Source organism: Bos javanicus, chromosome 10 (genome assembly GCF_032452875.1).
Source record: "Bos javanicus breed banteng chromosome 10, ARS-OSU_banteng_1.0, whole genome shotgun sequence".
Classification (NCBI taxonomy): domain Eukaryota; kingdom Metazoa; phylum Chordata; class Mammalia; order Artiodactyla; family Bovidae; genus Bos; species Bos javanicus.
In genome coordinates this window covers 73,066,525-73,080,214 of record NC_083877.1, presented here as the reverse complement: position 1 = coordinate 73,080,214, position 13,690 = coordinate 73,066,525, and the positions used below count along the sequence as shown (strand labels likewise).

At 36.5% G+C, this 13,690-nt stretch overlaps 1 protein-coding gene across 2 annotated transcripts in view; it reads right to left on the bottom strand.

Moving 5' to 3' along the window:
- The window catches only part of PRKCH (protein kinase C eta), a 232,329-nt gene that overhangs the window by 101,548 nt on the left and 117,091 nt on the right, over positions 1–13,690 (bottom strand). For both annotated transcript variants that reach the window (XM_061429067.1, XM_061429068.1), the window contains exons 3-5: positions 7,935–8,085; positions 2,877–2,911; positions 991–1,079 (exon numbers count right to left, since the gene is read on the bottom strand). In XM_061429067.1, the coding sequence (XP_061285051.1) occupies positions 991–1,079; positions 2,877–2,911; positions 7,935–8,085 (275 nt within the window). The remainder of the gene's footprint in view (positions 1–990; positions 1,080–2,876; positions 2,912–7,934; positions 8,086–13,690) is intronic.

The following is a 13,690-nucleotide window of genomic DNA, read 5'->3' as shown; positions in this document are numbered from 1 at the left end:
GTCTTTGGATTTTGGTATCTCAGTGCAAAGATTCTGCTTTGATGTCACATACAATCACTTCTTGGATCAGGTGTAATCTCACATACTATTTTCAGCAAATAATTAGATTAGGCGTATGCTCTATAGGCTACATCAAATTTAAAGAAATAACAGCCAAGCATAACAAGGAGTGGGGTAATATTACTCCTCTTGAAACCTTTCTGGCCTCTTTCTCAAAAGAAAGAACACATGCCTCTACGTGTACTCTGTAGCAATCCTGGTGTACACGGTAAAGGACCATCAATTCAGAGCCAGACTCTTCAGTGAACCTGTGAATTTACCACTAACTGTTGGTCATATTTCACCCTCCTTCTACCTTCAGAATTTAGAGTGTTATACCCACCTCAGCTGGATGCAAAATGGCAAGAGTGAAGTTCAAGAATTTATGTATAAGTAAACATCTTCCCTGAAATTCCTAGACAGGCTGGAAGGGGCCAACAGTCACTTTATTTAGGGAGTGCAATTTACAGTTAACAACATATTTATCACATCAGTTGTGTCTTGCAGTATTGATCCTATTTTAAGATTTAGGCTGAGAGAGAAGATAGCTAGCAGAGGCTGGATTCTACACTCAAATACCAGTCATCCAATGCCAAACTCAGGGAACTTCTCACAATTCCAAATCTCTCTTCAAATTAGAAGAACTGATCCCTAGAGCTTCTACCCAGATGACAACTAATAGAATTATCTTAAGGACAGGTTAAGCTAAGCAAGTGCAGAAATACAACCCCATAATATAAAAAGGAGAGACATTTCAATTCTGATACCATCGTTGGCTTCAAGGAATATGGAAGGAAAGTGGGGGGTGCAGCAAAGAGGGGCAGAGGGAGAGAGAGAAAGAGAGAGATACAGAGGCGGAGAGGGAGAGAAAAAGGAGGAGGGAGGGAGAGAGGGAGAGAGACAATGTGCACACATAAGCATGTGTAGACAATCAGCAAACTGCTGTCTTACCTTTGAATCCACTTTGTTAATATTGTTTTGGCAAGTGCAGGCTGTAACAATTAGATGATGGCAGCGTTTGTGGACAACACAGGTGCACACTAGGGAATTAAATCCAGCAGTTATACATTTATCAGAGGCTGACAGCCTAGCCAGTTTCAGTGGAGTAACAAGGGCCGCACATGCCAACATGGCCTGATTTAGACGCTGGGCTCACGGGAAGCCCAGCCCCGTCCTTCCTATATTCTTTACCCTCACCCTAACTCAGGCCTTTGCTCATGCTCAAACTTCATACTCAAGTCTGGAACCAATGTCATCATTCCTGGCTTTAATCCTTCCCGTGCCTACCTCCAGAGGAATCATCTCACAGTATGATGCTGGTATCCTCAGCCCCATGAGCTGAAGCACTCAATCGTGTCTCACTATCAGTCAGAACAGAGCTGAAGTTTTCCAGATGAGTTTCAGGGTCTGTCAAGCCCACTCCAGACTCACTTGTCACATTTCTTCTCTGATGATTTTGTCCCGTTAAAAACTAGACTAGCTGCTCTTCCTGGGTAAGTCTTCACCCTCCTCCACACACTGTCCACGTCCTTCTCAATTCCCAGGACATCTTCCTTTCCTATCACTTAACTAAATCAAATTTATAACAGGACACAAAACGTATAAAAATGTTTCTTCCATGGAAACACACTCCCCATGACTTCCCTTCTAGACTGAAACTCTCTCCCTCCTCTGATCTCCTAAACTTTTAGCTGACCTCCCTCATTTAAAGTGTTCCACATATGGCCTCCAGTGTACTCAGGATTCCCAGCCAGCATGACGACTTGAACAAAGTAGGCATTCACTAAGTAGCTGCAGAATGACTCAATCAATTGTTTGAATAGCTAGAACTTTATAAATAACTTTTTCTTCATTTTCATTTAGATCACTGATAGAGTGTAGACACAGTCCAATTTCCATTAAAGAGCAATGAAGCAATATTAAAAATACACATCATTTTTAAGATCTTTCAAGACTTATGAAATTTTCCAGGATTAAATACATAAAGACAGATGACAAGTCAGTAAATAGTACTATAGTCTAAAACAAATCTAGCTTTCATCAGATTGAATTCTCAGGAGAACCGAACTGAAAGTGCCCAGGGAACTAACTGGTCTTTTTATATGAGGGAATCCTTCACATAGAAAAAATTTATATTCTGAGGCATTTGTGTTCTTCACAGTCAGCTTGGCTACAGGTTTATTAACTTTATTGATATTTTCAGAGAACTAGCTTTGGATTTAGTGGATTTTCTTTATTGTTTCCCTAATTTAAATTTCACTGTTTCCCACTCTATTTTTATTATTTATTTTCTACCACTCATTTTAGGCTTAAGTTTCTCTCCTTTCTGAGATGGAAAGTTAGATTATCGATTCTAGATCTTTCTTCTTTTGTAATCTATACACTTAATACTATAATTTTTCCTCTCAGCACTGCTTTCACTGCTTCTCACAAACTTTGATAAACTGTATTTTCATTGGGTTTAAAATCTTTTTTTAATTTCCTTTTAAGTCTTCTTTGACCCACTAGCCATTTAGAATATATTGCTTAATCTCCAAATATTTGGAAGTGTTTTAATTATCTTTCTGCTATTGATTTTCAGTTTAATTACACTGCTGTATGAGAAGATACTTTTTAGGATTTCAATTCTTTTATATTTGTTATTATTGGTTTTACAGCCTAGAATGTGGTCTCTGTTGGTAAATTTTCCTACGAAACTGACGAAGAATCGGTATTCTGCTGCTCTTAGATGGAGTATTCTATAAATGTCAATTTGATCAAGTTCTGATAATGTTCTTATGGTATAATCACTTAACACAGGAACAAGATTAAATATACTTTCAAAAATGTTTTCTTACCTTGGCATTGATAACCCTGTTTTCCAAATACACCCCTGGTTCAAGACAATAGGGAAAAAAGTAACCATTAGTCAAACATTTCAGCAACAACTTCTATAATCACAGTACTTAAGAAAAATAAATTTCATCCTCTAGTCCTTTATAAAAAATAAAATTTCAGAGAAGCAGCAGCAATGATGTCCTTTTTGAGTGCTTGTTACCATAAGACAAAAAGGAAACTGATAAATTAGAATACTCCAAATCATAAAAACAGGTAAGTATTGCCAATTCTCATTCCACCAACCTCTGTGGCAATCCCCCTAGTCCTTAGTGAAAATAAGCCCTCCTCTGTGTGTGACTGAGCCTCAGGCTGAAGTGTCACTCTACTGCCTAACTGAGCATTGTCTCTCACATACACATAAAGATGTGTAGAAGGTGAAGTAAACAGATGCAGATATACATACAGAGGTAAACAGGTGAGTCCAGGGGACCTGACTGACCTGAGGCATCTTTCCTCTTCTCTGTGCCCACATCACCCCAGAATCTACAGGGGAGAAGTACAACCACATGATGCCCATCATGCTCATAGCTCCCATCTCTGTCTCTCCCTAATACAGTCTCTGAGTGACAGCGACACAGTTTTAACCCTCATTAATAAAGATCACATTTTACTAAGCCTGTAGGATGTGCTAGGCAATGAGCCAAGCAGCTGACATGTACTATCTCACTTAATCCTCATGTGATAGGATGACCTAGAGCACAGATCATAAAGTCAGATGGCCTGGATGTGTTTTGGAGCAAATGGTTAACTTCTTTGAGCCATTGATTCTTAATCTATAAAAGGCATAATGATAACAGTGCTTACTTTATAAGGTCATCATGAAGATAAAAAGGGTCGATAAAGACTTAGAACAGTACCTGGCACTCTAAGCATACATAGAAGTTTATTATGTAAATAAAATAAAATCATTATCTCTGTTTTGCAGATGAAGAGACACTGATGGCTTATATAACTTGTCCAGGTTCACGTATCTAGTTGGTGATGAGAATGAATGCCAGGGTCTATATGCTTAATCATATATATATATATATATATATATAAAACACATATACCATTATTTTAAGTGTGTGTGTAGGGAGTGGGGAGGTAGGTGGGAGTTAAAGTTCCTTGGTAGAAAAAAATTTAGTTAAATTATAAAGCAACTTTCCATTTAGAATGTTAGTTGAGATCAAAAGTTCTCACCCAAAATGCCTACTAAACACCTGTAGTAACCAGGTCATGTAAAGATGAAAAGTTGGCATAAAATAAACAGCAATAGGGAGAGGTGTGTGTCTACAGCTAACTGGAGCATGTAAAGAAGAGAAATGGGCTCAAAGTTGCCAGAGATGCTGATTTTTCTCATTTAAAAATGAGAATAGGAATCTTTTGTTAAAGACTATAACTTTAGGCTTCATCATACCAACAACCAGTATAGGGCCTTTGGTTTAGACAAGACTTTCTTTTTTTTATTTAATTTTTTAATGTGTACAAAGTTTGGGTCATTTCTTTTTTAAAATTTATCTTATTGAAGTACAGTTGATATATGATGTTATGTTAGTTGCTCGTGTATAGCAACCTGATTTATTATACATAGGTTCTTTTTTAGGTTCTTTTCCATTATAGATTATTAGAAGATATTGAATATAGTTCCTGGTATTATACAGTAGGTCCTTGTTGTTTTTCTGTTTTATATATATGTGTGTGTATGTCCGTTAATCATGAATCCTTAATTTATCCCTGTCCCCTTCTTCCCCCTTTGATAACCATAAGTTTGTTTTCTATGTCTGTGAGTCTATTTATATTTTGTAACTAAGTTCCTCTGTATCATTTTTTAGATTCCATGTATAAGTGATATCATATGATATTTGTCTTTCTCTATCTGACTTCATTTAGTAAATGAAGTTGGTTAAAAGAATACAGAAACAAGACTCATATCTATGGTACCTACAAGACACTCACTTCAGTTCTAAAGAAACACAGACTGAAAGCCAGGGGATAGAAAAAGGTATTCCATGTGAATGGAAATCAAAAGAAAGCTCAAATAGCAATACTTATACCAGACAAAATAGACTTCAGAATTAACACTTTTACAAGAGCTAGAGAAAGGCACTACATAATGATCAAGGATCAATCCAAGAAGAAGATGTAACAACTGTAAATATACATGCATCCAACATAGAGGCACCTCAATATATAAGGCAAATATTAACAACCATTAAAGGGACAAATTGACAGTAACACTATAATATTAGGTGGCTTTAATACACCACTTATAGCAATAGACATATCATCCAGACAGAAAATCAATAAGGAAACACAGGCCTTAAATAAAATATTAGACCAGATGGATCTAACTAATATTTATAAAACGCATCACCCAAAAGCAGAAGAATATACATTATTTTCAAGTGCACATGGAACATTCTACAGGATGCATTCTCCTAGATCACATGCTAGGCCACAAAACAAGCCTTGATAATTTTAGAAAATTGAAATATCAAGCATCTTTCCAACCACAACACTATGAGATTAGAAATCAACTACAAGGAAAAAACTTCAAAAAACACAAACACGTGGAGGCTAAACAATATGCTACCAAACAACCAATGGATCACTGAAGAAATCAAAAAGGAAATTTTAAAAAGATACCTAGAGACAAATGAAAACAAAAACATGGCAATCCAAAACCTATGGGATGTGGCAAAAGTAATTCTAAGAAAGAAGTTTATAGTGATACAATCTTGTCTCAGGAAATAAGAAAGAGCTCCATAAACAACCTAACCTTACACCTAAAACAACTAGAGAAAGAAAAAACAAAGCTCAAAGTTAGTAGAAGGAAAGAAATCACAAAGATCAGAACAGAAACAAGTGAAATAGAAACTAAAAAACAATAGGAAAGATCAATGAAACGAAAAATTAGTTCTTCAAAGAGATAAACAAAATTGATAAACCTTTAGCCAGACTCATCAAGGATAAAAAGAGAGGGCCCAAGTCAATAAAATCAGAAATGAAAAAGAAGTTACAACTGACATCACAGAAATACAAAGGCTCATAAGAGACTACTATATGCAACTATATGCCAATAAAATGGACAACCTAGAAGAAATGGAAAAATTCTTAGAAAGGTACAATCTCCTAAGTCTGAACCAAGAAGAAATAGAAAATCAGAACATACCAATTACCAGAACTGAAATTGAATCTGTAATAATAATAACTTAAAAAACCCTCTTAACAAACCAAAGTTCACGCTTAGATGGCTTCACAAATGAATTCTACAAAACATTTAGAGAAGAGTTAACAAAATTGCAGAGGAAGGAAGACTTCCAAACTCATTGTATGGGTCCATCATCAACCTAATACCAAAACCAGAGAAAGATATCACAAAAAAAGAAAATTACAGGCCAATATCACTGATAAACATAGATGCAAAAAATCGTCAACAAAATACTAGCAAATCGACTTCAGTAATATTTTAAAAGGATAATAGACTAAACCCTGTTCATGATTTAAAAGACCAGAAACATAAGCTAAGTCTGGATTTTGACTTGCTAAAAGGTATAAAATCCAAAGTAATCACAAAAAACCCACATAATACAAAGCAATTGATCAATATGCAGAAATGAACCAAGTGTTTCTGCCTTAAACAAAATGACTAAGTTCAGTTTAGTTCAGTCACTCAGTTGTGTCTGACTCTTTGCGACCCCATGAACCGCAGCACGCCAGGCCTCCCTGTCGATCACCAACTCCCGGAGTTCACCCAAACCTATGTCCATTGAGTCGGTGATGACATCCAACCATCTCATCCTCTGTCATCCCCTTCTTCTCTGGCCCTCAATCTTTCCCAGCATCAGGGTCTTTTCAAATGAGTCAGCTCTTCACATCAGGTGGCCAAAGTACTAGAGTTTCAGCTTCAGCATCAGTCCTTCCAGTGAATATTCAGGACTGATTTCCTTTAGGGTGGACTGGTTGGATCTCCTTGCAGTCCAAGGGACTCTCAAGAGTCTTCTCCAACACCACAGTTCAAAAACATCAATTCTTCTGCGCTCAGCTTTCTTTATAGTCCAACTCTCACATCCATACATGACCACTGGAAAAACTATAGCCTTGACTAGACGGACCTTTGTTGACAAAGAAATGTCTCTGCTTTTCAATATGCTGTCTAGGTTGGTCAAAACTTACCTTCCAAATGACTAAAGTTTGCAACAAAAGCAAGATACAAGAGTGTTTTTCTTCCTTCTGAGAAGGGTGTGTGTATGTTTTGTGCAAGTGAAGGGGTGTTTCTTCTTTCTCTCTGCAAATAAATGTGTTTAATGTTGCCTCTAATTGAAGACTGGAGGAGGAAATGGCAACCCACTCCAGTATTCTTGCCTGAAGAGTCCATGGGGTCACAAAGAGTTGGACATGCCTGAGTGACTTCACCTTCACTTTCTAACTGAAGATAACTACTACTTAAATTTACTTCACATTATAGATTTGCCTCTTAGACTTAAGCTTGAGTGACATATATAATAAGATATTATTCCAAATCATCTAGAATTTCTCAACTATTAATTATCTTAATTCTTAAATGCCAGGGATTATAGTATGTGGTCACCGAAAGCTATTACCTTTAGCTACATATGATAAGACTGAAGACTGCTGTGTGCTTAGTGTAGCTGAAACAATTACAGAAATTCTGTAAGTCATCATGTGATTTACACCTTCTTAGAGAAATACTGTTGATATTTCTTTCCTCTTCAGGGGCAGACCATTTATTAATTGATTAGCCTCTCTAATTACTGCTTTTTGACCAATTCATGATTCATTAACATTTTTACCAAAATGACTAGCAAAAGAAATAACATGTAAAACTTAATCTGTAAATTGTGTAATTTTTTCTGCTGGTTTGGGGATTAACGTTTCTAGGTCAACATATTAGATTAAGAGGGAAAAAAATCAGATTCTAAAACAATTCATAATAATCATGTTTTCTCCTGAAATCACACACAACCAGAGGAAGTCTCAGCTCATGGCAGGAGAGAAGCCAAGGAGCTTCTTACCAGATAAACTCCCTGCAGTGAGAGCAGTAGGTGGGCTGCCTCAGGTATGTGGCCATGAACTTGTGTCCGTTGATCTGGTGGACTCGCCTTCGCATGGCCCTTTGGCGCTTCCTGGTAAAATGTTTGAAGATTCGGTCTCTCTGGAGAGTAGCTATATATTAAAAGAAGGGGGGAAAAAAGAGTGTAATGAATCTATCTGCATCTAATATATGAGAAAGTTGGATAGTTCAAATACTTCCCAGATTATTTTTTTTTTTCTTTCTTTAAGATGCAAAACAGCCCAAAAAATCATCATGCTTTGTTGGACCTCTGGCACTCTGAGATTCCCATTGCCCACTATCTTGGGCTAGTCGGCACAGAGCCTGGGTTCCCCAGGGTTCTGAGGTCCCAGTATGTGACAGCAGCATGGTTGCATGGTACTTGTCCAGCTGTCTAGGACCTTAGATTCACCGACTGGCTGGCAAACAGGACTCCTCATTACTCTCCTTCCATGCCAGTGTTGCCACAAAACTTAGTGAAGGAATTGCCCCCAACAAAGTGAGAGCCCTGCCCAAAAGCATCGTTTCCAGCACCATCTCTGTTAATTTGGAATACGTAGAAATTAACTGGGAATACACTCAAAGTTCCTTTTCTAATCTCACATTTTAAAGACAGTGGCTCCTAATCTGAAGACTTGAGAACTCTGCACCATTTAAAGATGGTAAATGATCTTTTCCACTTTACTATTCTAGAATGTTCCCAATGTATGCAGAGACTTATGATTGTAAAATAAAGATTCCTTCAATAATGCTTTTAAATAAATCACTGCTCCAAAGGAAATTAGAGGAATCGTACAAGAATAATCTGCTAATAAATTTTAAAACCTGGAAAAAAAGTAGAAGATTTCTGTGTAAACATAATGATCAAAATTCACTAAGAGTTATATAAAACAATAGTCTAACTTTTTAGAAAGAATTATAAAGATTTTAAAGGACTACCTCTAATTTTGAAGTAGTCATTTTAGGTAGACTTTTCTCAGTAGCAATTATACTCAAATAACCAGAAACTTCTGTACTACTCAGCATTACCTTAAAAGAAAAACTCACTGTGACCAAGTAGGAATTTTCTCAGAAGCATAACAATGGGCATATTATTCTAAAATCTATTATATCTTATTCTATTAATAGGTAAAAGAATAAGTATGACAGTTTCAATAGATGTTAAAAAGGCACTTGGTAAAATTTAACTTGTAATCCAATAAAAAATTCTTTTAAAAAGACTAGAAGAGTGTCTCTTTAACATGACTAACACATGATTTCACAGATCAAAAGCTAAATGGTAATTTTTTTAAAATTCCAGTGACAGTTAAGAACAAATAAGACTAATTATCACCACTATTATTTAATATTATTCTGAAAGTAGTTGCTAAAATTATTAGATATGAAATTTGAAGATCAAACTATCAGGAAAAGGTGCCAAAGATACCATTATTTGAAGTTATTTAATGTATGACTAGAAAACTCAGGAGAATTTAGCCTAATTTATTAAAAAATTGAGTACAGTATGATGGACAGTAATAAGTCATTAAAAGCCAAGATATTATGTCAAAAGAACTGATTAGAATAATCTTAAAAATCCCATTCATATAGCTACAAAAACCAAACTATCTAGGAAATAATTTATCAGAAGTGCAAGATTTATATGAAAAAAGACTATAAAACCAATTGATGAAGATGAAAAGATGTGTAAAAATGAAGTTCTTAAATTGGAACACCCAATACTATAAAGCTGTCAATTCTTTCTAAACTAATCTCTAAACTGAACAAAATCACAATCAACATTCCCAAAGGATGTTTTTAAACTCAACAATTTTTTTCAAAGTTTTTTTGGTACCATAAATATTTTAAAACTGTTGAAAATTTTCAATGAGAGGACTTGCTGTACATGTTAAAACATATTATAAAATTACAATAACTTAAACAGTGCTTTACCCCTTCAAGAATAGCCCAAAACTAGAAATCAATATGGCTGAAAGATAATATGGTTCAAATCAGTGGGAAAGATGGATTTACTCAATAAGTAGTGTTCAGACAACTAGGTAGCCTTTTGGAAAATATCTTTACCTCACTTCTTACACCTAAATAATCTAAGATAAATGTTAAGGTGGAAATTACAGAAAGAAAGAAACCACAGGGGGAAAAAAATATTCCTAGAATGGGATAAGGATAACAAACTTCTATAGCCATAAAAGATCCACAGATTTGTAACCTATGAAATTTAAAGTCCTACTGTCAATAAACAAAACAGAGTTGAAACAAATTGAGGAGAAAACGATTTGTAACACATGACAAAGTGTTACATTTATAATGTGTATAAATCATTTAGAAAAGAGGATAAAAATCTAGTAAAAAGGAGGGGCAGAGGAAGTGAATAGGCAATTCATAAAATCATAAATGTAAACAGACATTAAACACGCCAAGATGTCCAATCCTATCCAAGATAACCATGTAAGAATCGCGAGGTAAATAGCATTTTACCTCTTAAGTTGGCAAATACTTATAAAGATGGTTAACATGCCCATTCTTACAACCTGGTAGGGAAAGAAGTACCTCCAGCTTCTGCTGAGAGGAGGATAAACTTGTCTCTAGTCCTGGCCCCACCATGCTCTGGATGTATTTATCCTGCCAAGCTTCCCTGTTCTCATCTATAAATCAGGTACTACCTTCCTCCTAGGTTTTTTCCCCCCAAGGACTGAATGAAGTAATGCATTAAAAAGGTTTTGTGTAAAGCTAGACACATGGTAGCATTCAACACATGTATCTATTTCGGGAATGATTTCTTTTGATAACCAATTTGACAATACCTGTCAATGTTTTTTCCCCAGTTTTACTGAGAAATAACTGACATACCATCACTGTATATGTCTATGGCATATCAGCATGATGGTCTGATTAAATACTGTGAAATGATTACCACAATATATTCAACTAACGTTCGTCTTTGCATATAGATATAATAAAAAGAAAGAAAAATATTTTCTTCTTGTGATGAGAACTCAGGATTTATTCTCAACTTTCCTATTTATTATACAGAAATGTGAGGTGTAGTCATCATGCTGGTCACATCATATCCCTAGTAATTATTTATCTTACAACCAAAAGTTTAAACCTTTTGACCGCCTTCCTCTAATTCCTCTTCCACCTCCACCCTGCCTCTGGTAACCACAAATCTGACATCTTTTTTCTGTGAATTGGTTGTTTTGTTTTCCTGTTTGTTTTTTAGATCATACGGTATTTGTTATTTTCTGTCTGACTTCACTTAGCATAATGCCTTCAAGGTCTATCCATGTTGACATAAATGGTAAGATTTCCTCATTTTTTATAGTTGAGTAATATTTAATTGTGTGTCTATTACCTCAACTTCTGTATTCATTCATCACTGACAGATACTTAGATTATTTCCATGTCTAGGCTATTGTAAATAATGCTTCAGATATCTTTTCAAGTTGGTGTTTTTGTCACCTTGTTCAAGTGTTATGTTCGTTTCTTTGCATGTAATAATTCAATTTCTAGGATTTTTTCCTACAAAAAATACCAGAAAGCAGGAATATATATCAATTGTATCTATACAGCATCATATCAATGTATGCTATATTCTTTTTAACAGTAAAACTGAAGTTCAATACAAGAAATCTTAGAGAATGAAATGCAAAAAACATCCAAATAAATTTGGCTAAGACACCAACTCTGCAGAGGCTCTAGTATGGTTAAAATCATACCTACTCGAATTTTTGTTTTGTAGTGTGTGTGTGGTGTGTTTAAGTTCTTTGGTAAGCAGCCCAATTACTTTTAGCCTCAGGTTTCCCATCTATCCAAAGAAGACGAAAATATACCCCAAGTCCTCAGTATTATGGGGAAAGTATTATATAATCAATATTCCTGAGATGGTCTTACAACTTTCGATAAGGGTCACATAAGAACAGAAATCACTCTACTGCTCTCTTTCACCATAATTCTAGAAGCCATCTAGTAACCACAAAATAAGCAGATTTTAATGTCGCTTTGCTGACAGATGATGAAATTTAGCCTAGATGATAACACCCTATATCTGATCTACATTATCACCAACCTAAGACCCAGCTCAGCACTGGCCAAAGTAAAACTTGTACTGAATTACTGAACACATATCACATCTAGATGCAAATTAAATTCTCCCTGGGGAGTCTAATTACCAATAATTTACTTATATAATCCCTTAATACTATAAAGATTGGTTAAAAGGTCAGCTCATTTGCAGTTTTAACATTTCATAAATTGAATCCTTTGTCCCCCCTCAACAGCTATTGCCATTGCAGTAATCTGACCTATGAATCTTGTAGGTGATCTTACAGCCAGGACGGAGGAAGAAACTGCATGCAGTTGTTCACCAAGTCGGTCATCCCCCGATGCATTCACTCCTGCCTGTCACCCTTCCTTGAACGTTCTTTCCTCGGTTCTTGTTTTTGTTTTTTCCCAAATGAGTTAACATAGACTTTCCTGTGTGTCTCAGAGCCTAAGTGGCTGCCCCCAAACCCTGAATCGGGGTGAAATACTTCTCCTCACCCTGTTTCCATAGCAACCCGGGAGCACCCCTCTATCTTTTCCCTTACCCCAGGAAACTAGGGGCTGTGTCTCTTTTACCTCCTATCCCAGGGGCCTCACCAGACCTCATACATGGTCATTTATAACCAAACTTCACTCTTCCTGCCTCTGTACTGTTTGCACATGTGCCTCTTTTTATTTAAAAAGCAAACATACACATTTACGCACATCTCCGGAATCCACAAGAAATTTAAGTCATGTAAGAAAACGGGCTGCCATGGCTTCATATGGCTTTCCGTGTCACCACTGTCTTGCTGGCTGCCCTGAGCAGAAGAATGAACTCTGGAACTGCACTCTGTTGCTCTGAGTACAGACTGAACCCCCACTTGAGAGTACAGGGAGAGCTTCCTCATTGTCTGCATGGCCTCCTGTTGATTTAGGACTGAGAAGGGCTTAAAAAGACGATTTAATCCTGTTGTACTCGAAACCACCCTGGGCTTTGAGAAATCTTTCAGATCATCTGTTAGTTGAGCACGTCAAGCAACACTAACATGCTTTGCAGCCAAAACTTGCATCACAACTTCTATTTAGCTCCTGAGGTGCTCAATGCCTCTAAATAAATAGGAAGCTGGCTCCATGCCCCAGCATGGAAACTCACATTGCCATCTCTGGAAGTGAGCAGGTCTGGAGCCCTTGATCTGTCTTTCCAGGAGTTGGTTTTCACAAGCCCTCCCAACCACAGGGTGGAGGCTAATTATGTTAAATGTAATGATGATTAACTATTTTGAAATAAAATTGGATTTCATAAAATATGACTGTCATCCCATTCTTTTTCAGAACCTGAAAAGGCATAAGTGACCAGGAGCCACCACAGGGTAAGTTATTCTCGTAGAAAATTTTATTGGTATGAAACTTACGTTGCTGGCGGGAGGATTTGTAGGGGACAGATGACTTTCAGAAGTTTCCATCAAACTGTCTTAATTTTATCTCAAAAATGGTAACTATTCCATCTTTTTTAGTCTTCTGCTCTCCCTATCTGAATTTAAAGTTTCACATACCAGACACGGGCTTCCCAGGTGGCACCAGTGGAAAAGAACCTGCCTGCCGGTGCAGATAGACGTAAGAGATGCAGGTTCGATCCCTGGATTGGGAAGATCCTCTGGAGGAGGGCATGGCAACCCACTCTAGTATTCTTGC